Source organism: Cygnus olor, chromosome 2 (assembly GCF_009769625.2).
Source record: "Cygnus olor isolate bCygOlo1 chromosome 2, bCygOlo1.pri.v2, whole genome shotgun sequence".
In the NCBI taxonomy this organism is placed as follows: Eukaryota; Metazoa; Chordata; class Aves; order Anseriformes; family Anatidae; genus Cygnus; species Cygnus olor.
The window spans coordinates 82,407,586-82,433,710 of NC_049170.1; the positions used below are offsets into that span (position 1 = coordinate 82,407,586).

The 26,125-nt window shown below is 44.5% G+C and overlaps 1 protein-coding gene across 1 annotated transcript; it reads right to left on the reverse strand.

The window, feature by feature from the left end:
• Window positions 1–2,484: 2,484 nt before the first annotated feature.
• On the reverse strand, window positions 2,485–26,125 carry PXDC1 (PX domain containing 1). Its single transcript, XM_040548079.1, has 5 exons — window positions 25,654–26,125; window positions 14,552–14,643; window positions 14,190–14,307; window positions 10,071–10,182; window positions 2,485–4,138 (listed from the first exon to the last, which is right to left on the reverse strand). Exons 1-5 carry the CDS (start codon window positions 25,907–25,909, stop codon window positions 4,021–4,023), a joined length of 696 nt encoding a protein of 231 aa, XP_040404013.1. The 5' UTR covers window positions 25,910–26,125; the 3' UTR covers window positions 2,485–4,020.

The following is a 26,125-nucleotide window of genomic DNA, read 5'->3' on the forward strand; positions in this document are numbered from 1 at the left end:
GCACTTTTAGTACCTCCAGAGGCTCATTTATATACAACCATATAAACTGGCAGTGTTCCCCTACAGACAAATACACGTTAATTGACCACCACCATGGCCACGAGTCCTGTAAACTCCACCATTTTACTCCTTTTCATCAGGACTGCCCCATGGAAATGACCACTTCCCATCCAGTTACTAGGAATCAAGGACGGGTAAAGCCTGCCTGTGCTCCAAGACCCACCCCCTGCCCTTGCCTGGAGATCAGCTCAAGTCCCCACCGTCCCTGGCCGAGGAGCAAGGCAGAAGCTCTGGTGCGACCACCCAGCCATGAGCTCGACAGACACAGCCCGTGTGGATGTCAGGTGGCAATGAGCTCCTTCTGCCAGATGGGATCCATGAAGGAGTGACAGCAGTACAGTTACAATCAACCCTAGACAGAAATTAAAGAACATCTAAGCATAGATGTCAGGACAAATTCCTGTTTCTCAAGACTTTTTTTTTTTTTTTTATCCTCACAGAGAAGCAACTGCAAGACAAGAATCTTTCAGCCATCAGGTGAAAGGAGCAACAGCAGCAAAGAAATTGTTTGCTTTTTTGTCTTTTTTTTTTTTTTTTAAAGGTTTTCACTTCTTTGAGATAAATTCTCTTCTGTGAGGGATTGTATTACGACACAAATCTGCTGACTTAAAAATTCCCCAAAAGGGCTCTATAAAATGGAAAAAAAAAAAATCCACGTAAACTCTCCACAGCTGCCCCAACAAACAACTGCAAGTATGTTTTGTGATCATAGAGTGATTCCAAAAGAAGAACCACGTTTTACCCAGACAGTAAGTACTTAGGACTATACTTTTATTTGCTCCTGAATACTTGATGGCTCAACTGAGGCAGGTCCCACAGGCCCAGACCTCTTCTCACACTTGTGTAATGCCAAGGACATTACCTGGAAAGCCAACAAGAGTGGCCCAAGCACCACACCAAGGGCTGACAGGACACAACAGAACATACATGCCTACTCTACAGGGGTCAATTGTGGGTGAACTGTGTGTCAGGCTGTCCCCCTAGAGTAATTCAGAGTATTTTAAGACATAAGCTGAAGGACAGCTGGCCTGGAATAGAATCCTACAGAAATGCAGAAAGCTCTGAAGACTTTACCGTAACATACACAAACAGGAAAGCTACACTGGAAACTTAAATCAAATTTTCTAAATTTCTACTGTTTCACTCAAGTAATGTCTTAGTAACCTTTTAACAAAACCTTGTGAACACACAGTCTGCATCTTGGACTGTAAAAGCAAATTTATTTTTATTCCTCAAAGACAATATTGGTTCTACTTCATCACTGATCTATTTTGAACCTATGAGTTGACCACATGCATAATTCACACTTTGAACTTTTCCCAGTTGTAGAGAACTGGTCTGCAGGAGAAAATTGCAGTGGTTTAACCAAATTAGTGTTGTTTCTTCATTTTACATTAGCTCTCTGCACAAAGTAATATACTCAATTATTTATATTGCCTTGATTTATCAAATAGCTAGATCTCATTTAAGTGAAATAAATTAGGTAACCACCTTTGGAAAATAATTGATCAAAATATCTTTTGAAAAATACAAGCTAAACAGTGCAACTTCTGTTTGTAAATAAGTTCTTTGCCTTACAATTCCACTTCCTTGAAGACTTCAACATCCATGCAGTTTAGATGTTTTTCATGAGGAATGTGGTTGTACCTTTTAAAAATTAGCAATATTTTTATAACGTATAACTTAAAGTACTTTGAAAAAGATAAGTAGTTATCACTGAGTTAAAAATTCATAGGAACATTCAAATGAACCAGGAGAAAATGCTGCATCAAAAGCCAATGACACCGTGGTGCTCTAAAAAACATTACTCTAGGAAAAACTCAGGCATAAGGCAACAAAGCAGAATTACCCAAAACACCATGGTAGGCTGAGAGCAGGGCCAGCAACTGAAATCGAATATTCCAACTCCCAATCCAACATATTTATTTACTGGATACTAACCCACCATGGTTAACTGAAAGCACTGACAGAAGAGTTAAAAATCATGAGATTAAAAACAAACAAAAACCTCACAATTTGAATTCAAGAGGCTGCTCAGAAAGCCTTTGCATGAGTGAGGACATATACCTTTCTATTCTAGAAGTGTTATGTACAAGAATCTGATTTATCTTTAAAAAGTGTAAGTGCCAGACTTGATTTACCTTGTAGTTGTAATGATGCAGAATTCCTCCACTAAACTTAGTGGTATTGAACAACATTCACCTATACACAAGATCAACAGTTACGCTAAGAGGTTGCACATGAGTATGTGCCATTTCAGCATTATGGACAATACATGGAGCAGCATAGAAAGAGTTCCCAAAACTCAGCATTTTTCCAAAACTACTAGAGAAAGAATGAAAATTTGGCATGACTGCGAGAGAGTCCCCAGAGAACAAGAAGGGGAGGAAAAAAAAAAGTAACCACCATTTAAAGCTGCAGAAATTTTACTGAAGGCGAGTTATATTTTATTTCATTAAAATATATTTTGAAAACATACTGTGTAAAAGAATTAGGGTTCTCAATAATTTATTATTTACATTAGCAAATGCTGTTTGACTGTTATTCTACAGATAGAAATGAAAAGTCTGCAGAAGGAATTGTACCAACTTCTTCAGGACCACACAAGCCCCATTACAAGGAAACACATCCAAAACACACTCCTCCCCATTTCAATCCTTTCAAATTCACGTTTGCAATCAGATCACAAAGCCCAATGACAGGTCACGCTGGTGAGCGTTGAGCGCTGACAATGACAGCTGGGAGTTCACAGCACTCTGCAAGAGAGAGACCCCAAAGAGATTTTAACCTTGCACTACTCAGTAGCCAAGATGCTGTAGGGTCCAATCCCACTTTTGCTCCCACTGTCTTAATGCCACTGAAACCAACAGCATTACGTGACAAGGCCTGCACCAGGCCCCCAGACATATCCCAGAAAGCTAGACAGACTCCTTGAGCCTCACTGGCCCAGGAGAGGGTGTATTTCCTACCACTGTAGACACGCTGTAGCTTATCATTTTTTTTCAGTCCAAACATGTTATAAATCTCATTGGCTTCCTCCCCATCCTCTAGGGAGAAATATGCATAGGAAATTATCTCTCTGATGTAAACAACTGTAAGCACCATTCACATTTTCTGGTCCACGTGACAAAAGTGATATCCAAGTGCCTGTCATAGCCTTGACCATTCTTAGCAGGGCAGCTCAGCTTTCCCATCAGCTCTCCAGATCTCTGACATCATCCAGGTACCCAAACATTGTGTGTAGTCCATTGCAATGCCAGCTGCTGTCTGCTTTACTCCTGGAAAGAGGGAAAGAGTAGTCATCTCTTCTGGGATTTTATAAAAACCCACGATTAAAAGAAGTAAAGCAGTCAGCTCATGTGTCCTGTAGACTGGAGGCACTCAATGGTATTTCTGACATCTCATGTAAGGCACCAGTCATCCGGTAGCTGAGCAAAAAGTGACCTGCAAAGCCTCCATTTAGCAGCCACAGAGGGAACTGACAAAATTCAGCTGGTTTGCTTGCCTTCTTGCTTACATAGCATAAAAAGTGTGGTCGAGACGTCTGGTGAAGTTTCTGGTGGAATCCTGAAAGAGGAAGCCTCAACTTGCACTGCAAGCCAAGGAGTATGGGTGACAGTACACCACAGCACAAGTTTTAATGGCTGTATCACAGTCGCAGTTGCCACAGACATTGCAGAGATTTCCTCAAGCCCCAGGAAGCCTCTGCTGCCTTGCTTTCATGGAAAACGAGTTTGTTCTCAGCAGCGAAGCAGTTACCTCCGTACAAGATGTCTCTGCAAGACACATAGGAAGGCCAGACTCCGAAGCCAGCTTTGTGGTGTACTTGCTGCAACTTCTCTGCTGTTGGTCTTGTCTGCACAGCCATATTCACAGAGCTGCAATGCTGGAGAGAGCAGAGGATTCACCTACGGACGAAGAGGTCGGCTGGATGCTGGCTGACTGCAACGTTGAACAGCCTCAGTCCAGAATATCAGTCTCAAATGGGACCAGGTGGTAGTATGTCAAGTTGGTGACATAAGCTGTTGGATCATCGCTGTCTTCTAGCTCTGAGGTAAAGTCACTCACACTCTCGAACCTAAGGAGAAATCAAAACAAAACAAAAGGCATTAAATCATTAATAATTATTTTAAAAAGTCAAAGGAATCTGAAGAAAAGTACAGGGGGAAAAGAAGGCCAGAATATCTGAAGACTGATCCCTAGAAATTTTGAGAAAAGACACTTGTGAGGAGGTCATTTGGAATAAGGGCTGCAGGCAAGAATGCCTCTGCTGGCATCTCAGGTTAAATTTCTGAGTAAATATAATGCACGGACTTCCTTTACACCTGAGTAGTGTTACTGTGATAGTCTTTCTAATGCTGGTTTGCAGCTTCAGCTTTGTGAAGCTCAGTTTGCAAGGCAGAGATCTAGAGTCCCAACCCTTTTCTGAATGAAATCATCAGGCTCTCTCTCTCTCGGCAGCTTGAAATTCAAACTTACTCTAGAAGCTGTCAGACAAGGTCCATGCAGATCAACCATGAACCATAAAGTTACAGTTTCTGTGACAACAGCCTACGTATTGTTCTGCTAATGTGGAGAGACCAGAAATGACATCTTCTGCCACTTACATAAACCCATTCCAGCACTTACTAAAGAGGGTTGAGATAGAAATGGAAACCATTGCTCTCCATGTCCTTAATTACAAATAGAAGCTGCTTCTTTGTAACCTGTGGAAATGAATGGGCAAAAGGGTTTGCTTTCAGTAAAACAGGATGGCTATTCCTTCTAAAACTGTGCCAAAACACAGCTACCCAGCACACTAGGAAAGCAAGTTCCACTTCTCTTTAGACAGCAGTCTTCAGCGGAAGGGACTTATAGGACTCCTCTCCCGTATGACACTGACTCTTCACAGCACTTGTCATGGTAATACCTGAACTCATCTCATGACATCTGGTTACCATGTTGAGTTGAAGGTGGCCTGGATCAAAACCGTTATTAATTGATTTTAATTTCCTAGGGTTCCTCTCCTACTAGTGAATAAATGATTTCATGGGATGTAGCCTTTCTTATCAGGCAATTCTGAATACCTTTGAAATTAGATGTTTATGAGTCTAGAAGAGCTTTCACTGTGGTATGGGAAAAGCTCCACAGAAAGCACTCAGAACTTATCCCATCCACCTCCTCCTCAACACAGCCACATGTTTATGAATCAACCACAGGACAGTGAGAACCATGGTGCACACGCAAATCATCTTGTCCTCTCTGATTTTCAAAGCCACTCGTGATGAAGGAAGGAAGCAGCAAGTGAACGCTGGTAAAGTGAGTCATGAAACTGAGGTCCACATTCTTCCATTTTGTTCTCAGAGCATTTGGCAGCAACACGAAATGCCTCTGTTCCCACACAAAAGTGGAACAGAAACTGCCTTTGTATCCAGACTGAACTTGTACCGATGAAGTTGAAAGGGTATTTTCTCTCCATTTGGCTTTTGTATGAGGCTAAATGTTTAAGACAAATAGGAAACAATGACTAGAGCGTCTTTCCCACAGAGCCTTGCTGTCCTCCCCGTGGCATGAGATTTAGATTTTGATAAGCAGAGGATATCTGAATATAGAGATTCCCAAATTTGGTTTCACTTGCTTTGGTATTTTCCTTCTCACTTCCTACCTCCTGTGTTACAACTCAAATTTCTGCAAAGCTCACTCACCACCTCATTCCTCCTGTCAACCAGAAGGCATCAACTTGTTAAAACCTACACTTTCCTCAGTGACACACATTCCAGTTCCAAGAAGGCTGCGATTTCTGCACTAAGAGAACATTTTACTTCTTCCCAGATAGCCTAGCAGTTAAGGGCAAGTCACTTCAGACCAAGGATTAAATCTCATCTTAGTTCAGGCAAGGGACCTGAAGAACTGTCAAATTTCTTTTTTGTACACTCTCTCTTTACTGTTTTGAAAGAACATGCATTCATTCAATACAGAGTGAGAAAACGGAAAATGAAAATTGCACAAGATGGAAAAATAATTTCTAACCTAGCTCTGACTATAGGATGTGTCCCCTTAGGGGACATTTTTTCTAACTTTTTTTTTTTTTGTAGGCTGGCATACTTCAGCTCTCTGAATAACAGGTAAACAGAGAAAGCTTTAAAATAATTTGGTTTAAAACTGCATCTCACCTTCACATCAACTACTTAAATTCCTGCAGTTAAGTAAGACAACTGTAGATACCCTTCCAACTTCAAACTAGAAAGTCCTAAGACTCAGGTATTTCAGAAGATCCAAAGAGGAGTGGTAGGATAAAGAAACAGATAACATCTCCTACTTCCATCTCTCCCCAAAACTCACTTTCTTTGGATGCATCATGGGTTATTGAATAGCAGTGTCCATACATCCTGGAACATATGCACACGGACAGCTCTGTCTTTTCCACACTCCTGCCTGCTCATTCTCAACTCTTAATGATGAGGACCACAACTTTTTGAACAGAAAATCGCACATTTTCTACTGCAGTGTTGTCACTATGCTCTCTACTTACAAGCAAAAAAAATGACACCAAATGTTTATATGTTCATTCCTCTACTCCCACCAGGCTGTTTGCTTGCCTGCATGTGTGTGAACGTGTGCAGAAGAAATTTGACATAGTTTGCTACAATTATTTCACAGGTGACGTTGTGTTATCTTACAGACCAGCAGCGATCCAGAAACAACAGGTTATGAAACACCAGTGAGGCAGACAGAATGACAAAGCCAGAAGAGGAGGCAAGAAAGCTATTTGTATTCTTCTTGCCTTCTTTTATCAGTTATAGAAAACTAGATTATTACAACGTGAAGACCTCACAGATTTTGTGGTTCTTCAGCCTCAGCAATAAGGTACTACAAGCAGCACACAAGATACAAAGCAGTGGCATTCACATACTGTGGGTAGGCAGAAAGCATTCCTTGCTGCTGGAAAGGAAGCACGGGCACAGCGTTCTGCAAAGCACTGCTCTGCAGTGCTCACTGGAAACCAAACCCTGTAAACCAGGGCTACAGCTAGCTGCTGCATAAGACATCCAACTACCAACAGGTTTTTTCCCAGTATAAAGTTTACAAAATACTAACTCCGTGAACTGTCATGCAATGCGGTCTCCTAATGGCCAAACTGCTGTCCTGGTCTTGCTGTTTGTTCCTCTGAGTACCTTGATAGACACACTGTCCTTCACAAGGGCCTATGCCTTGTGCTGTAAGACAGCCTCCTTCGTTGGTTTAACTCCAGTTAATGCATTAGTGCTACTGCTCACATTCACCAGGAAGAAGTGGGAAACGAGGTATGTAGAAGCTAATACCTCTCATTAACTCACAGGAGTAACCCCAGTGTAAATAAGGTGCGAGACAACAGTCCAGCTCCTCTCACCACCTTACATGCAAGCAGTACCTCAACAGAACTCCTTCCATCTAAGACTAAGAAACACAGGGGCAGCATTTTCTTTTCCTGACAAGAGTAGGATTTTGCTTTCCTGGAAATGTTCTGCATCTACCTTGACCAGCTCCACCTACTTTTGCAATGCCACCCATGAAAGCCTCTCCCATGGACAACAAAATGCTTATGATGACTGCAGCACTGTCCTGAAAATACACATCTATTACTGGAATGAGTTTGCCAGAAAGGCAGCATGTCCAGCTCCAAAGCCTTTGCTGCCTGCTGCTGGCTGTAAAGACAGAAGTGCAAACAGTCCTTGCAGAGAACGGTTATCTCTCTGTAACAAAATCAGAGTTTGAACGTGCTTATTTACCACCTTGTCTTTGAGGTCTGCAGTGTACTGAAAGAAGTTTATATAAGAGGACAGTTTATGGCACGTGGAGACCAAACGCACTGGGTTCACCACATTTTGCAATAGTATGGTATACTGGCAACTAAAAAAAAAGAGAAAACGATAAGCAGAAAGGAAGTACTTCAGAACAGAGTAAGCAACTCCAACTTGCAAAAACATTAGTTTCTTCCGCAAGAAGTTTCAGTCTTTTCAGCTGATGGGCTGCTTGGTAGGTAGCACTGAGGCAGTCCAACAGCCGACCAGTGCAGCAGGGCCTCAGCAAACGAATGCTACCTGATGAAGATCCAAGTGCTTCTATCCAAAAAGTACAAGTTTGCTTTGCAAAATGTCTGATTCAAGCACATCAGCAGCCAAAACCCACATGGAGTTTAATGTTGCTGAAAGGAAAATGTTCCCATTTGAGGATATACAAGTCCACAAGGAATTAACTCTAATTTCAGAATAGAAAACATGGGTCCCATAAATCCAATTTTACAGAGACAAAAAGGGAACTGAATAGGATTCCAAAAGATTTTAAAACTTCCTTTCTGGGCTACTAACCTACACTTAAAGCAACAACATCGAAAACCTTTTCTTTAAAAAATAATAATCAATTTTTACAAAAGAGCTGTTCTACACAAGTGCCATTACTTCCTAACTACTACCTCCCAGCTTCAATATACAGCTACAGGAAGAGCAAATTTAAGGTACCATGCACAACAGACATTTAAAATTTACTAACTTCTTCATTTCTGATTTAACTTCCTTCAAGAAGTTAAGATACAAATCCACAAAGCTAGGCTGTTATCCTGGATTTGTTTCTTCTATCACAATTTATGGAAAAACAAACCAATCATCCAGTTTTTATTGTATTTCAGTATTTAGTATTATATACTGGCTTTAGTATCTTCTGACTTTCTATATAGGACAAACAATGGGATAACGAGTAGATGACAGCAGTTTCCAAACCCAAACTAGTAAGTTTTGCTTGGTCCAGAGCACATTTTTAAAATCAAGACTGATATTTTTTTTTAATAAAAACATTTTGAAATAGTAAAAATGGAAAGCCTTTTGCTGCCTTTCAGTCATCTGCTCTAATTATTTATCACTCTCAGCACTAAAACAAGATCCACTGTGAACTGTCAACATTAATTTCCAGACACTAGCCACATAGAATTATCTCCAGTATATCATTTCAACCTCATTAATATAAGCTTATGAGCTTAAATGCTGTTAGCAAGGTCTAGGTTCAAAACAGTAAGTGATAAAACCCTGGTTCTTTTAAAAGTTAATAGAATGGCTTCAAAAAAAATTACAGTGGAGCCAGAGATACATTTCAGCCCCTGACAAAATCTCGTCAAGCTCTAAACTCTTCTGCAGACCGGCAATGATCACATTTTAAATGTGGCAAGACAGAGCCTTGTATTCAAAGATAAAGCCTCTATAAGGCTTTTAGCACTCTGTTTCCATCATTTTGACTGCTCTAATGAAAATGGAGGTCAATGTTTCTCATTAAAAATATTTAAAAGCTTCATTACCTGCAGCTCATTGAAATATCAATCACTTTCCATGACAGAAATTTCTAGGAGCCGATTGCCATCAGTGCCCATCTGTCAGTAGAGTCACTGACTTCAGACGTACATGAAAACCTTCCTGGTTACTGGTCTCTGACCCCAAAATACCTACATACATTAACAAGCAAAATTTACAAATAAGGCTAATCTAACTTTCCCCCTTCTTAATGAAATACACGTTTCACCAACTCAGAGCATGTGGCAGCACCTGAGCAGCTGCTCAGTTTCCTTTTTTCAGGGATGTGTTCCCCTTCCTCTGAGGATGGTGTTTTGCTTCCCAAGTATTTGGGATATTTCATCAGTAAGGATTCTTCAGCTTCCAAATCTGGGCTCAAGTCACCTCCTTCACAGTCTTGCAAGAAAGAAAAAGCTCCTCTGTTCTCACCTGTCAGGGTCCCTATGACAGTCACAGCTTTTTTCATACACATAGGATTGAGCTCCCTGGGGTCAATAATTCTCAGACAGCCATTTTATACATCTTAATGTAAAGAGCTGTGAAGCCTTAGCAACCATGCCCAGTAATCTTTAACCAGTCGGAATGACAACTGCACTAGTTTTACTCCTATACAGGAAATATTTTGCTGGCAAGGGGGTAGGGGGAAAGAAACAACCAAAAACTGAGAGTTTATCTGAACCTTGACAGCATGACTCATGGACAAACCACACTTACAAGTGTTCTGCTGAGTCTACGTCCAGGTGCTTCTCTTTTCCATTGGGTATACTGTGGTCGATGACTATTGTTTCAGTGTTTGCTAAACAAAATCCATTTGATCGCATGATTTCTGTCAGGGGAAGAAAGAAAAACAAGATGAGAGTCCAAAAAAAAAAAAAGCTGGAAAACAACTGCATATCATATGTAGTTGACATGATTATGAAATGGGATATGCACGTGACACTGAAAATCTGCACAGGAAAGCAGAAACAAAGAGTTTGTTTCACAGCTTCTTACACCTACAAACTGCCAGCACTTAAGTAATTTTATTCATGTAATCAACTCCTGATACAGAGCATTTGAAGCAAGACACAGTTTCAGTCCCACTAATGCCAGTGGCAAAATCTGCATCATTTTTTAGGAGAATGGCAGCCCATCTATTTAGACGCAATCTACCACTTCTCATAATGATATTTTTCCCCAGACAGATTTCCAAGACTTAAACCAGTTAAGCATAAAAGAAAAAAAAAATTAAAAAAAAGGCCCAAAACAGGAGATAAACAGGAAATTAAAAGTTACCCTCCAAATTAATTCAACCAGCATCTTTAAGTCATGTAAAACAATGTCATCTGCTATACTGCCCGCAACTCTGCTTACTTGTTTCTTACTGTGTAAGAAGCTCCAGTCCAGAACAGCTAAAATTTACAACTAATTCCACTGACATACCACCAAGGATAGAGCTTGTAACTAAAGAGTAGTATTTGATGTCAATGAGAAGTTAATCCACATCCGTATTACACGGAAAGGTAAACTAGAAAAATCACAAGGATTTTTCTTCCGGTCATGCAATCTTAGATGAAGCTAGGGCCAACACAAAAGGAACATGCTTCTCTATTTAAATCAGCACTGGCTTAAGCAGGATGACTGATCATTTGCTTCAAAGTAAGAGGACTCTTTGTGTTATCAGCACAGGCAAAATGAAATTCTTCTGTGGCAGCTTTTCTCCTAACCGTATTTTCTATGTACAGGGAATAATGCCTAAGACCTTGCCTCAAAAAGACCAACTTCAACTACACAGTTCAAGTAATGAGCAAGAGAGGAAAGCAGAGAGAGAGAAAGGAGGTAATTTTTAAGTGTACATTTGCATATTACTACATAAAGGTAAAGCCAGAACTCAATTCCATATTTTGAGAAAGTAATCTCTGACTTTCAGTCTGTACTTTATTGCAATCCACTTCAGCAGAATATGTTTGGGGTGGTAAAAACACTGAAAAGCAGCAGAATCACCCTTCAGTCATGACTCATCACAAGCCAACATCATAGTGCAGAATAAAATTTACATCATAAATTCAAATTGAGCTTTCATCAAAGGATGGGGGCTTTCTCTCTTCCCCATCACCTACCACTGAACCAGACCACGTGAGGGACAGCTTGTTTGTTCAGAGAGCACAAAATGTGTTTGCCTGTTTTTCTGAGTCTGCAGCCATGCAGAATGCTGCACTACGGCCAACATGAATACCGCACAGTTTTTTCCTAGTGTCCTTGACATGACCTAAAAGTTACAGCATTTCATTGCAATGCAAACTGCTTTGGACGTTAACATTTACTGCCATCTACTGACAGCACTTCCAGACACTGAAACCATTCCCAGTGCGCAACATTCAGATGAGGCAAATAGCAATTTATTATCAGATTTCCGCCTGTGTTTTAAAAATTTATTTGCAGCATCCATTTAAACAATAAAACAAATTACCACATGATGCTTTTGCATAGCTGTATAGGTCTTTCTCCAGTCTTCCTCCAATTAATTAGGTATGACTCGACTACGAAAATTAATTTAGGATTAAAACAAAACATGTTATTGTTCAGCTAACCTGGTTTCCACGGCTCCTCTACACGCAGGCTGGCAGAAGGCCTCCCTGTACTGCTAGCCTGTCCCTCAGCCAAACACCCTCCCTGTGAATTTAGATTCATCTCCACCACCTTCTCTGTTGTACCCAAGCGTGGCATTCTCAGACATGCACAGTATGTGTGCCCCAAGGGGGTACACACCCTCACAAAAATTAAAGGAAACCTTTCCAAACAAGAAAATAAATCAAAAACCAAAACCAAAACAAACAAAACAAAACAAACAATAAAACAATCAAGCCAGAGCAACAGTGCAGTTTTTGACCAATGCAATTCCAAGTACATCTGTTCTTATGTTTACCTGTTTGCAAAAGGAACAAGGTTTAAAAGTGTGGCTGCTCTCAGTGGCACAATTTTAGAGCATATAGTTCAGGGATCCTTCATTTCATAATGGGCAGGTGCTAGGACCCACTTTGCAGCCTCTGTTCTCATGGAGTAGCAACATATTCCGGACAAAAATAGTGAGTATGCTCTCAAGAGCCAACACTGAGAACACATCCAGGTGTTCAGAAGCAAAGCACATAAACCATGTCCAGCCTTTGGAGGATGACTGACGTTAGGAAACACGCACATGAGGAATTTCACCTGTGCTTTCCATATCAACTCAAGACATCATCCAAACCTCCCTACTCTCAGACGGAGCATGAGACATACTTTTTGGCTCCCCTCTCTCATGCCCAGGAATCCAAACTCACATCACCCCCTTGGCTGTATGACCCCAGGGGCTCTTCTCAACAAGCTCTGTCCTGTCCTGCACTGCAGCCTGGCCCTGGGGGCCCTACAAGAAGGCACCAGCCCAGATGGGCTGGCAAGACCACGCTTTTCACCAAGGCTCTCTGTTACGTGGTACTTTTCTAAATAGTTGTTGGTAGGCTCACAAGCAATTTACCGTTTAATTAAAACAATATTTAACCCATGACTAGTTTTAGAACCAGAGCTCAGGATCAGTTACAAAAACAAAACAACAACAAAAAAAAACTACCCAGTTTATGAGATCAGTCCTTTAAACACACTGTTTACATCCTTAGCATGCTGACGCACTGACTAGTCATTAACTAATATACAGTTAGAACCTACAAAAACTGATGTATTTAGTACTAAACATCTTATGCACCTTGGAGGACTATGCAGTATTTCACTCTTATTTCACGCACCAAAAGAAACTCTTCCACTGACACTAAAACTGCCACCTGGTGGGATAGGTCACAGACTGCAACCTTCAGAAAAGTCTGCAGTTCCCGCTAGGCTCAAATGAAACTTTTCAGTGTAGTAATACAAAACCATGCACGCCGAACATCCACAGACCTTTTAACAACAATCAGTAGCAGATTTCTGGGGGACGGACTGAAAGGATGGACAAGTACACAAGTGATACTGGTCTTCAGTCTACCCTCTGGGTTTAGAACCTTGCTGTCTCCAACTGTGACAGGTCTCAAAGTACTTTTGCTCCATTTGCTTGTTTAATTCTTTTTTGAAGTCATTTATGCTTTCAGTTCCATGATATCCTATGACAATTACTTGCATTCTTTAACCGTGTTCCAGATGAAAGCAACATAATATTATAACCTTTCTTTTGTTTGTCTAAAGCCTGTTATCCGCCAACCTACAATTCTTGTTTGGTGACAAGTACAGGGTAATCAACCTCCTTCCATTCACAGCTTTGTAGGCTTCCATTACATTCCTGCTGTCATGTCTTCTCAAAGTTGAAACATATTTCTTTATTTAACCTTGTTCTTAGAGAAGCTGTTCAATTATTTGAGCCCCTCTCTTTTATTTGTATGTTTTCAAATTTAATTATGTCCTGTCCGAGACAGAGAGACCAGAATTGAGCACACTGTATTCAAGATGTGGTGGTTCTCCTTCATTCTTCCCTAATAATTCCAAATATTCTCACTGTCTTTTTTGCTAGCCTCTTGGCAGTGAGCTTACATTTTCACAGAACTACATAAAGAGCTCAGAATCTCCTTCCTAAGTGGTAACAGCACTATCATATGTGACAATAGTGAGGATTGCCTTTTCCTCATGTTGTTTCTCTGAATTCAGCCTTCAGTTTCACCTGTCATTTTATTGCCTAGTATGTCAAGGTTAATTATATGTTCTATGTTATAAAGCAGACTATGGAGAACTGTCTTTTGAATTGCTGATGGAGAAAGAACAAAGGGAACAGCAAATGCAGTCATTTTCATTCTTTAATTCTTGTCTTGACTGTAGGAAGCAAACAACTCTTACCTGATATTTTGACTGGACTTTGAAAGCTTGGCTGAATTTTATGGACATTGTCATTCTTTAGAACTTGGTCCAAAGGAGATCTCTCGAAGAACGTGAGGACTACTTCAGACCTTGAATACTAAAAAAGAGAAAGAGACGTCCATTATTTTACCAGTAGTTTGCTTTGTTCCTCTTTTCCCTTTCCATCCCACTGCCTGGAGATGTCATCACATGGTTCTGGCACTCAGCACTTCTGCAAGATACTCAAATTGTTGCTTCTTTTACGGTTTGGCAAAAACCATTGTTTTCTAATCTGCATGAGAGTGTGTGTCACCATCAAGGAGGAATCAAGCCAGGCTAAGTGTGGAACTTGATTTACTCACCTTCCATGGCATGTTTATAATAGTCTTCAGAAGCTTTTCCACTTCATTAAGTCTGGCTTCTATGTCATGGGCTTCTTTTATTGTGATGAGCCCTAGAAACAAAATAAACAGATTGTGAGCATAGGCAAAAGCATGTTTTCATGTGTACACACACTTCAGCACCCAAAAGCAGCTGCTCAAGAAGATGTGGAAAGACCTCAAATATTATGCCTTCCAGAAATAAGCCTTTTAACCCACACTGATCATAATATGTGTACCCAAACTAAGGTGGGTGTAGTTACTAGCACAGTCGCAGGCCTGACACAAGTTCAGCTGTTTATGATCACATTTAGGAGCTGCAAGACAAGCAGAAGTAGAACCGCCTACTCCTTCACCTACAGTTTCACTACACAGCATTCCCAGCAATGATAATCAAAATGCCTGTTTTCTTCTTCCCAGAACCATGATTCATCCTTTTTCTGTCAATAAAAATTGAAAGAAAACCCAAAGAAGCCAAAAAATGCAACCCACAGATCAGAGGAAAAGACTAAACATAAGCTACACAAAAGCCTTCGAGAGCACTCCTGTATTTCTCTGAATGTAAACGCCAATGAACAACCCAGGGAAGATTTCTCAGTGCCATGTTCTCCAAGTGCAAAACAACTGTTTGCCTTTTTTTTTTTTTCCTCCTTAAATCATTGAATTATCACAGAGCTGCAGGAGGGATTAAAGTGGAATTTTTGCATTCTAGTGTCCTGAATGATGCATTAAAATGCTTCTAATTTTGAATTGCTCAATACAGGGATCTTCAAGTGTAATACTGTAGAAATTCCATATTTATAATCTGCAGGGCGTATGTAACTTCTGTCTTTCCTGGCAAGCTCAGGGAAATCTAACACAGGTCATATGCACATACAGGAAAAATGAGAAGAAGCCAACCCCAATACCTCACATCCCTCTAACAGCCTGTTTATTTCTGGTCTTTGTAACTCACTTGTTCTAACCTAATTATCATTTTGCTTCTAAATGTGCACAGTTTTTCCAAAGAACAAGATACATATGTGAAATGAAATACCTAAGAGACTACTAAATTCAACAAGATTCACTGGTTTAAACAAAAAGTAAAATATTAAAAAAGGAGCAAAAGACAACCCAATAAATCAAAACCATCTAAATAAAAAGAGAAAAACATCCAAAAGGCAAGCTGTAAGAAACTACCTCAATATATTAACATTGTAAGCACTAAGCTTTCTAAAAGCAGTCTTCTACATGTATTTCTACCTCCGTATTTAAAAGACAAGAAAGAGCTGTCAAATACACAACAATCTGGGGCCAACATTCACAAAATGTTTCCACCTGCATCAGTCCGTGTTGCATTACTGGTGTGACGTGACCACATACAAACTTTCCAGACAAAAAAAGTGTGACTTGGAAACTGTCAGCTCTCCTCAGATTAGAGCGCTAAATAAAACAGAGATTGTCTCCGGAGCAGCCAGGTTTACTTGAAAGTCTTTCTATTGCTCAATAGTCCCTCATTTTGCCATTTCTGTCAGCGTCACTGCCACTTCTTCCTCCAGGACAGCTCTCTCCCTCTCCTGACTGCAGAGCCGCGCGCACCCACAGGCAAGTAAGCATGGCAGCAGCACATCCTGCTTTGGCTGGTGTATACCACGGTTGAGCAGCTTTGCATGGGAACTCTCTGAAAGGCTGTAAACACAAATTAACTCATCTGCATGGGTCCGCAGACTGCATATTAGCAGGGCTGTACTTGACGCCTCAGACCTGAATTGCAGACCAGCACCCTTCATCTTCCTAACTGCTGGGTGTGAGCGGGCCTGGGTGGATCTGTGTCGCCCCTTCACAAGTTTGTTCCCATCCCACATCTGATGGAAGCTCAAACCTTTCAAAAATAAAAAATTCATCCTCCCTAAAAATGGCTGCCGACTGCCCCACAGCTCAGGAGCCCACGTGTGGTGTTTGAACCATGCTGTCACCCTGCCACAGCCCATGTCAGAGAGAACTGAGGGACACAGGCCCCCTCGCCACCAACCCACCAGGGATGTGCTCTCAAACCTACCCTTGTCCTCAAAGCCTTCCTCAAATAAGCACTTGTTGGTGAAATTAGCATTTTGCCAGAAAGAGGGATGCTTTGAAACAAATGAAGATACTCATCAAATCAAGAGCAGCCAAAATAAAAAGAGAGAGAGAGAAATGAAAAAGTCCACCTCACCAACAACACTGAACATTCCTGCTCAGAGGGAAACCAGCCAAGCAGTGAGATTTTCTCTCATTAGTAATCAGGCGAAGCATCTGCAGCTCCGCACAGCCTTTTTAAGCTTCAGCGAGGGAAGTCGGACAAGACCGGCAGCCTGTGGCACTCTCACAGCTCACCCAGTAGGAGGTTTTACAGCTTCTTGCCCTCACCAGGGATTTCCAGCCCCTGTGTACTCCTTGCTCGAGCTGTTGGAGAGACACCAGGCATGCAAACCCACGGAAACTGGCACGGCCGACTTTTAACATCTGACACAATAAGAGCTGTTTCTTACTGCCACTTTTACTAATATCAAAACCAAAAGGCAGACAGTGTAGGAAGGAGAGCAAGTGATACATCTGCCTGGACAGATGCCTGTGTGTGTGCTTAATGACTACGGATGCACAGCTCTGTTGTGTAAAGCTGCTGACCTTACACGATCAGTCGCTGAGAATCGAGCTTGGCAGGGCTACAACTTTCCTTTCCATACGTCTGCAGACCAAACGCACAGAAACCACTTGACTTGCTATATATATATTGAGCCCTGTAATTTCTTCTGCAACAGCTACCAAGTTTTACAAGGCCCTCATTTATCATAATTCTAAAAGGCTCTGTTTTTAAGAGTTAACAGATGCCCTGGTGGCTTTTAGTTCGTCATGGGCTGCGATCCCACACCCTGAGGGATTGCTTACAGCCCAACATCTGCACTACCCTGAGCAAGACACTGCCTGCCCATGCAGGCAGCAGGGACAGAGGCCTCAGTCCCTCCTTTTGCTCCCTTCCAGCGCTCACTGAATGCTTGCTGTCATCAGCCACAACATACACGTGCCTGGGTAACAACACCGTGGTTTCCCAAGGTGAAGTCTCCAGCGGCAGCGCTGGTTCAAGGTGCTTTCACCCTCCCCTGCAACTCATTTCCTCTCCCGTGCTGCTGCAACACACCGCTGCCTCTGCTTTGCCAGCACAATTAGGGGAATGCCTTGAACCAGCCCTGTCAAAGACTTCACCTCAGGAAATCCCGGCCTGCGCAGGAGAAGTAACCTTACCTGCTGTAAGCTACTTTCTCCTCCAGGCACCACACAGCCAGCTCAAGCAGGAATTGGGATTTGTGTAAAGAAAGGTCACAGAATTGCACGCAAGATTTCCATCTCTACCCCTCACTAACAGCTTGCTTATGCACAGCAGGTGCCCTTTGAGGGAGCCTTTCTCTCCTGACTGCCTTCTTTTTTTCCGTTCTGAGGCTTTGACAAGGCAGAGGAAAAGGAAAAAAAAAAAGGCCAGAGACTGGTCTAGGATCTCCAGACGCTGGAAACGTCTGAACAAACAGACACGACGCACGTGCTGGCCTTCATAGACAGTCCAGCACCTCCAGCACTTGTTAATCCTGACATGAACGCACCACAAGCTGGATGCATCTGGAGCACACTGCACTCACTGCACACACACTGGCCACGTAAGCAGCATCCATACAGCAGCTACAGCATGTCCTGATGCCTTTGTCTCTCTGCCCATGGAGCTGAAAGACGTGCCTATCTTTCCATCAGGGGCTTTCTGACCCCGAGAACCTTTCTTCAGGCAGCTCACCCTGAAATAAAGAGAAAACATTAATAAAGCTACCAGTAGCCTGGAACCAGTTGTGTTTTCTTCCACTTGTTCAGTCATGCAACAGAGCTGAGCTGAAAGCTAGGAAATCTCTTAGTGAGGTCATGGTGAAACGCTGTTCTCATGCCTTTCCCTCTGCCCTGGCTGCTGTCTGACTGCTAATTGAAAACATGTGCAAACTCCTCCCAGGAAAACTTTGCTCTCTGTCTTGTTACCCATACTGTGCTTGGACAATTAACTATCATTTCAAGTGATTTAAATACTATAAACACCTATGTTTATAGGGCTTGAGGTAAATTGGAGCCCTGCTGGCTCCTTTTTTTTTTTTTTTCCTTTAAACCACAAAGCCTTTTGCTGCCAAACACCACAGACCTCTAAGATTTTTTTTCACCCTGCACACAAGGGAGCCCACACGCTGGGTCACAGGAGGAACAATACAGGCACACCGTGTTACCAAGGGTGGCACTTGCCTGTACCTGGGATATTTGGTTTTAGCTGCATTCTGCTGTGCACACAACCCCTGTAACTAGCAAGCTGATTTTAAGGGAGGAGACAATCACTTCGACATCTCCACTGCCCCTTTCCTGATCAAGAACCCCAAGCAGAGTCCTGAAGATGGGGTGAACAGGATTTGCCCAGTTTGAGACCACGCACACGTAACAACAACACACCTCTGGAAAAACACAGCACAAACAGCACCTCGAGCCTGCAGCATCCTTCCTGCTCAGGGACCCTGGTGCCAGAGCAGCTGCAGGAGACTCAGGGATCAAGCATGCAGCTGTGTCCCTGGCATGCTGGGTCATGGCGTGGGAGAGAGGCCTGAAGCTGAAAATGAGCAGGAAACAAGTTCAGCTGAGGAGGAGAGCGAACTGGGAGCCAGCTAAAGATGTCAACACACAAGCCTTGATAGCCTGTCCTATTACTGGCATATGAGCCACCAAACCTGCAACTAATGCTATTTTGACAGCCATATCTAACACACTGCATAGCTTGTAATGAAATCACGATGTGGTCCTGACAGCTGATGCCCATGATGACTGCTTTGTCTCAACAGTCCTCTAGTGCCTTCCAAGGAAGAGTGAGTTCATGCCTAAATGAAATCTGTCTCATACGCCATCCCTCAATGATGACACAAAGTCATCTGTTTGTCTGGAGACGTGTTGCTGTGTACAAGTTGCTGGGTACGTGATCTCAAACTGTGGGCAAACCCTGCCCCTCCTGGCTGAAGGACTCCACCTGAGGCTTTTGGTCGGGAGAGGAGCAAAGAATGTCCAAGAGATCTCCTACTTTCTCAAAATTAGTTCAATAAGTAAAGGAGACTGAGCAAGAACAGAGGCCAAGGCGCACTGTGTGAAGACGTGTTCAAGATGGAATGATGATACTACAAATGCTATGTATTTCAGTATCTAAATGAAGATTAAAACCTTGCACTGAGCCCTTCTCACCCAATCCCCTCTCAGTCCCCTGCAGGAAAAACTGCAGAACAGATATAAAAGTGAAAAAAGGAGTAGAAGATAAATAGAGGCAGAAGTCTTACTGTGTTTTGCTAAATCCACACTGCAATAAAGATTTATGGCCTATAGGTGCTGATCCTGAGCCCACCCTTATCTCTTTGCCCAAGTCAATGAGCGGCAACTAGGGATCCCAGATCTTTAGGGAAGATGCATAAGCTGTCTTGCACAGATGACTGCTACTCCGCTAGGAAGATAGGAAAAAGCTCTTTTCACACAACTTTTCAATAATTCTGCAGAAATAACACCACAGGAACCCCTTCAGTCCAAAGACTTGATAAGACCCAGAGAAGGGCAGATAATTAGGGACAATCAGGGATATCAGCTCTCCAATTACCAGAGACCAGGATAGCCACTTTTCTGTTCTCTGCTGGTTATTTATGATGTCTTCTGGGGCATCTGGTTCTCATCACGATGGACAGGATCCCAGAGCTAGCTGTAGCTCTAGTCTTAGTCCAGCAGCACTGGCAGCTCCTCTTTGTTGCCTCTTCCCTAATTCTTCTGCACCCCGCTCTTGGGGCAGACACACTTGCCCCTTCCCCTCATTAGGAAATCCATCTATCTCATATGACAAGAGTCACTGCAGTCTCTAAAGCCTTTACAAAAGGTTTTCTATTCATGGAGTATCACTGACATGACACATCTTGGTGGCATTGCTCAGGGAGCAGGGAAAAGGACATGATGGAGTTCAAAAGAGGGGTGCAGGGGACTGTATGTTTGCAGTTTGTTGCACATTTGCTGCTCTTTTTAACCTGGATTGCTGAGGAACAAAATAGGGACAGTGTTTTTGAGAGAGATGGTTTCACAAAATGGAAGTAAGCCACTCCATGCTTTTATAAGTCTTACTAGATAGCAATGAGCATATTGAAGACGTTGATATAAATCTGCTAGACACTGAAAGACACAGAGCTTTCAAAACCCTGCCTGCACTGTGTGCTTTTAGCTCTAACACTGAGCACTTCTTCATACATAGCAGGTGTGAAAATAAGGATGGCATGAAGTACTATTCACACAACTGTCTGTCTGAAAGCGATCCTCAAGATCACTTGAGGACCCTGGCACACCCAAGCAGCCCTGCAAAGCACATGAGGCGAGTTAAAAGCTGAGAAGTCCAGACCTCCAGCTGACGGATTTTCCACACGTGTTATTAGATACGGGGAAACGGCACCTCCCAGTGACAGAGCTCAGCACAGATCTTCCCCGCAGAGCTCCCTGCCTCGATGCTTGATGAGCCACAAGAAACGAGATGTCAAAGGAGCACAAGATGAAAGTGAACAGAGCAGTCAAAGCCTGATGAAAAATGCAAGCTCCTACAACCATTTTTAGTGCCAGCTCCTTATCAGGTGAGAACTGTGATGAGAAAACAACCTCATTTCCATTCCTTTCCACCAAAATCCTCCCAGACACATTGCCCGGTTGCCTCAGTCCACCACAAAAAGGGAACTTGTGCCTAGCTTTGTTACAACACAGCAAGCTTCATTTATCTCCATCATTACCGATGAACCACGAAATTCAGCTAATAAAAAAAAAAAAACAAACGCAGAAGCCCCAAACTTAATTTCAATCATAGAGCACTGCTAGAGCCTGATAACCGAGAGCTGCATCCTTTGTCTGCCAGACAGAAGCTCAGAGCAAGCTCCACTAATGAACTGTTGACAATGTCAACAATGAAAAGAGCACAATAGATGCAGTGTATTTATCATTATTGTCACAGCACCGAAACAGCTGCCGTCTGTGGAAACCACTGTGCTGTTTGTGTAGAGCTCCCTCTTTGCATAAATCACCCTCCCAGACGGTCTCGTAAACAACAACAGCACAACGCAGCATATAGAAAACTGTACATTACAAACACGACATTTACAGCGAAAAGCGTGGGCAAACAAAGTCCCTGGGACAAGTCCTTTGAACTGCAGCCCTGGAGGAGCTCCCCATATGCTTCCTGGTGCACGGCCACTCTGACACAGAAAACAGCTGATCATCTGCTTCCCACATGAGGCAACCGAGTCACAGGGCAGGCACAGAGCCTCAGAGCTAGAGCTCAGCGTTAGTCACCCAGGAAGGGCTGCCCAGGGGCTGCTACGGATGATGAGTGAACTCCTCTGTGCTACGAGGCGAGCTGCAGGCGCAAAGTTTCCGTGGGACGCCTCCACGGCTGCTGGACAGCTTGTACGGTTGGACAAAGGTTGAGTGCCAGCACAGCAGAAGATAACCGAGAAGTTCTGGAGAGCTTTTCCAGGTAAACACCGTTGGCAGCAGTCTGGTGAAGGTGAAGAAGAAAAGGGAGTGCAGCTCGAGGAAAGCAAGCGGAGAAGCAGATACAATAACAAAAAGGAGGGCGAGGGAAAAAAGGCCGCAACAGAGCAGAATGAATCAGAGGAGGGATGGAAAGAAGAAAGGGGAGGGAATGAGCACTTTGGAAAGGAAGTCCATCTAGGAAGAAAAAAAAATGTGTAAGACTGAAGAGCATTTCTGACTTGACAGCACGGAGTATCAAAGCAGCACCAGGCACGGGACGAACAGCCACGTTGGAAGAGCATCTGAGCTTCTGTCCTGATCACGAAAGCAACAGAGCAGTGGTATGGGGCAGCACAGTCCCAGCAGAGCAGGCCTGCCAGAAAACACCCTGCCACTCTAAGGGCAAACCAAACCCAAGCTTTGAAAGGTTGCTAATGAGCTCGCCCTGGTTTGGCACCCAAGGGTCTGGTCCTGCCCACACTGAAGTCCAAGGCAGGTGGGTGACTGCACTGATGTTGGATCAGGTTCCAGGATAAATCTTAACCAAGAAACCTTAGAAGTAATAGGTAGAGAAAACAGAAGGGAAAAATAAAGAAGTGTTTTTCCAGATTTATACTTCACTTCCAGCACCTATTGGGTCTGTTGCAACTACTTCTAAATCACCAATATAAAGTCAGCTCCTAAGTCCAGGGGCTGTCTTTCTCATAAAGAGATTTAAATACAAAAGTTGTTTATTCTGCATACAGAAAGGAACAGACAGATTAGTAACATCAAGAGTGAACTAGCCTGTGTTTGTCTGTGATCCTCTTTGTGCATTTGCCTACAGCAAGGGATGGGCACGGTTCAGACACAAATAAGATACTAGCAAGTTACTGGTAACATCGCAGTGAATCACATTTAGTCACCCTGCAGGTATGCACATATCTAACCTTGTTTACTAGCTCACTAGTAAGATGCCTCGTGCTGTTGAACATCCTTGGCCCTCAGCATCATAACACGCTCCAGATGCACGCACGGAGTGCGCTGTGCCATGTGCTGTTTTTAGTTATCAAAGACAAGACCAGACTATGTGTATGCCATGCTCCCCCACGGGGACCTCCTCTTTTCTCATGCCAAAGCAAGGGTGAGACGAACAGCGAACGCGGAAAGCAGTGCCTCCCATCCCCTCCTCTGGAACCGCAAAGCGCCCTGCGGGTCTGAGAAGTACGGGGAGGGAGAGATTGTGGAGGGCAGGGCAAGGGGGCAGGGGAGGAGAAATGGAAGTAGGAGGCAGTTTGCTCTGTTTGCTCTGGCTGAGCAAGAAAAGGAGCACACCGCTGCTCAGTGTTAGCCGTTTGCTGAAACCAGCAATAACGGTGACAACCAACTCTTCCTAAAAAGAGTTAAAAAAATATATATAAATTCTTCCTAAAAGAAGTCAGTAACATCAAATAGCTCAACCTTGCACTCCTCAAACACATCCCTAAACTGTAACATACCACAGCATGACCAAGCTGCAGGATAATTCTAGTTCTTTTAATGGTCCTTAAGCAAATCTGTAGGAGGACTGGATTCTTTCAATGCAATGCAAATTTGGTTTGCAACATTTAACCACTTCCTCCAGATAAAAGGCACAGCTAATATTCAGCTTCTTTCAGAAAGCCTAAGATAAATACACAAACAAACACACATACATATGCATATACATCTGTATGCATATAAAAACACGCACACAGTTCTATATGACTGAATGCTAACACACACAAGGCTGTATCTTTGTCAGGTGTTTTTGCTGGGTTAAATACTTTGAGCTTTACTGTGTGCAGCAGGACCTCAGCTTTTAAACAGGACATTTAGAAACCGTGCTTACCCCAGAAGCTTTCTCAAGACCGGACATGCTCCACGCAACCTGTACTTAGAGCCAGACTTTGCATCAGTGTCGCTCAGTTAAATGAGATTTTTATGTTTCAGCTTCATGAAGTTACACAAGGCTGTGGCCACTCAGTTTAAAATGCCGGCGTGATGAAGTGTTCTCTATGCAGAGAAACACACTTGGCAAAGTAATTTTCTTCAGCACACGAGCAGCTTAATTTTAAAGAGTATTACTGAAAGTGTGAGGCACGCCGTGATTGCTTACAAACTATTCTGGATTTTGATTCCATCTCTGCTGCAGAGTTAACCTCCACCTCCTCACCAAGCTGAATAGATCACGATCTGCTTACATTTGCCTTCAATTTTTCAAATCCTGGCCTGATGCTTTTGCTCATTCCAGATCTGATAGGGGCGGGTACGTCTGTTCCCAAGATAAGGGCAAGCAGAGGTTGCTGGCTCAGGGTCTCAGGCAGGATCTGAGGATGCTCACTCTTTCCCAGCTGTTCATGGACCAACAGCGCGTGTTACCTGGCCCTGCCGAGCACAACCAGTGCAAGCACTGACTGTAACCCCACCTGGCTGCACCTGCCCCGACGATACCTCGGGGATGCGCGAACCCAGCTCAGCGCTTTACAAAAGCCTCGCTGCGCTTCGAGGCCGTTGCGGGAGGCGCTGAGGGACGAATTCAGCGAGGGGCCGGCGCCCGGGACCCCCAGGGACCGATCCTGCCTACCCCCAGCTCCCCATCGGGGCCAAGAGCTCCGGGGCCCGGCCCTCATCCCCAGCGCCCGCCGCCTGCAGAGGGCACCCGGCCCCCGCGAGTGGCGGCGGTGCCCGGCCGGGAGGCGACACCACGGCCCCGGGATGCCACCGGCACCAGGGGGGGGCACACGACCCGGCCGGGGGGGGCCCTCTGGGGCTGCCTTGCCGCTCCCAGCCAGCTGAGGCCCGGGGATAAAAGCAGGCAGCCCCCGGCCGCAAAGCAAACGGAGGGCACCCCCCCAGGCTGACAAGCGGGTGCAGCCGGGGCTGAGCGGGGGGAGCCCCCCCGGGGCCGCTTCGCCTGCTGCCGAAACGGGAAGGGAGAAGGAAAATGGCTCGGGCTGCTGCTGCTGCTGAGACTGCCCTGCTCTGCACAAAGTTATGGCAGGAATTGCGCTCGCTCCCAGAGACGCGAGAGTCCACTGCCAAGCGCCGCTGACGGCCTCTTTTTTTTTTTTCCTTTTTTTTCTATTTTTTTCCCCCTTTTTTTCCCTTTTTCCTTTTTTTTTTCTTTTTCTTTCCCTTTTTTTCTTTTTTTTTTCCTTTTTTTTTTTTTCTCCTTTTTCCCGTCCCCATGCTGACAGGCCGGGGGGGGGGGGGGGGTTCCCCCCTTAGCCCCTCTCCCCCCAGCACCCCCGGGGAAGCTCCGGGGTGCCAGCAGAGACCCGGCGCCCACCTCCGCGGGGGGGAGGGGGGGGCGCTGCACATTTACAGCCACAAAACCACCCCTAAAAACAACCCAACCGAGACAAGCACAGCCCGGGAGGAGCTGCCGACCGCAGAGTGCCGCTCCCCCGCCCCGTCCCGTCCCCTCGCCCCCCTCGGGGGGGAGCCCCCCGCCGCCACCATCCCGGGGCAGGCAGCGGCTGAGGGCTGGGGGGACGGGACCCCCCCTGCATCACCCCCCAAACCTTGTAGCAGCGGGGAGCGGGACAGCTCGGGCCGGTCCTCGGGGAAGGAGTCGAGGAGGCGCTTGAAGAGGCGCCCCAGGTCGGAGTAGCTGCGGTGCAGGTAGAGGACGTTGCGGTCCGACCACTCGGTGCGGATCTCGTAAAACTCCTCCTCGTCGCCCCGCCGGCTGATGACGAGCCGCCGGATGCCGTTCACCCAGCAGCCCCGCACGTACATGTTCACCAGCGAGGTGCCCTCGAACACGGCCGAGGCCATCCCGCCGCCGGCGGACGGCGAAGCGCGGCGCCCCGCCCGCCGCGCCCCACTTAAGGGGAGGAGGAGGAAGAGGAGGAGGAGGAGGAAGAGGAGGAGGAGGAGAAGAAGGACAGGGGGTGACACCCGCCGCACCCCCGGGGCGGAGGAGCAGGGCGGCCCGGCCCCTTCTTCCCCGCCGCCGCCAGGGGGGGAGGCTCCAGGCAGGGGAGGGAGCGG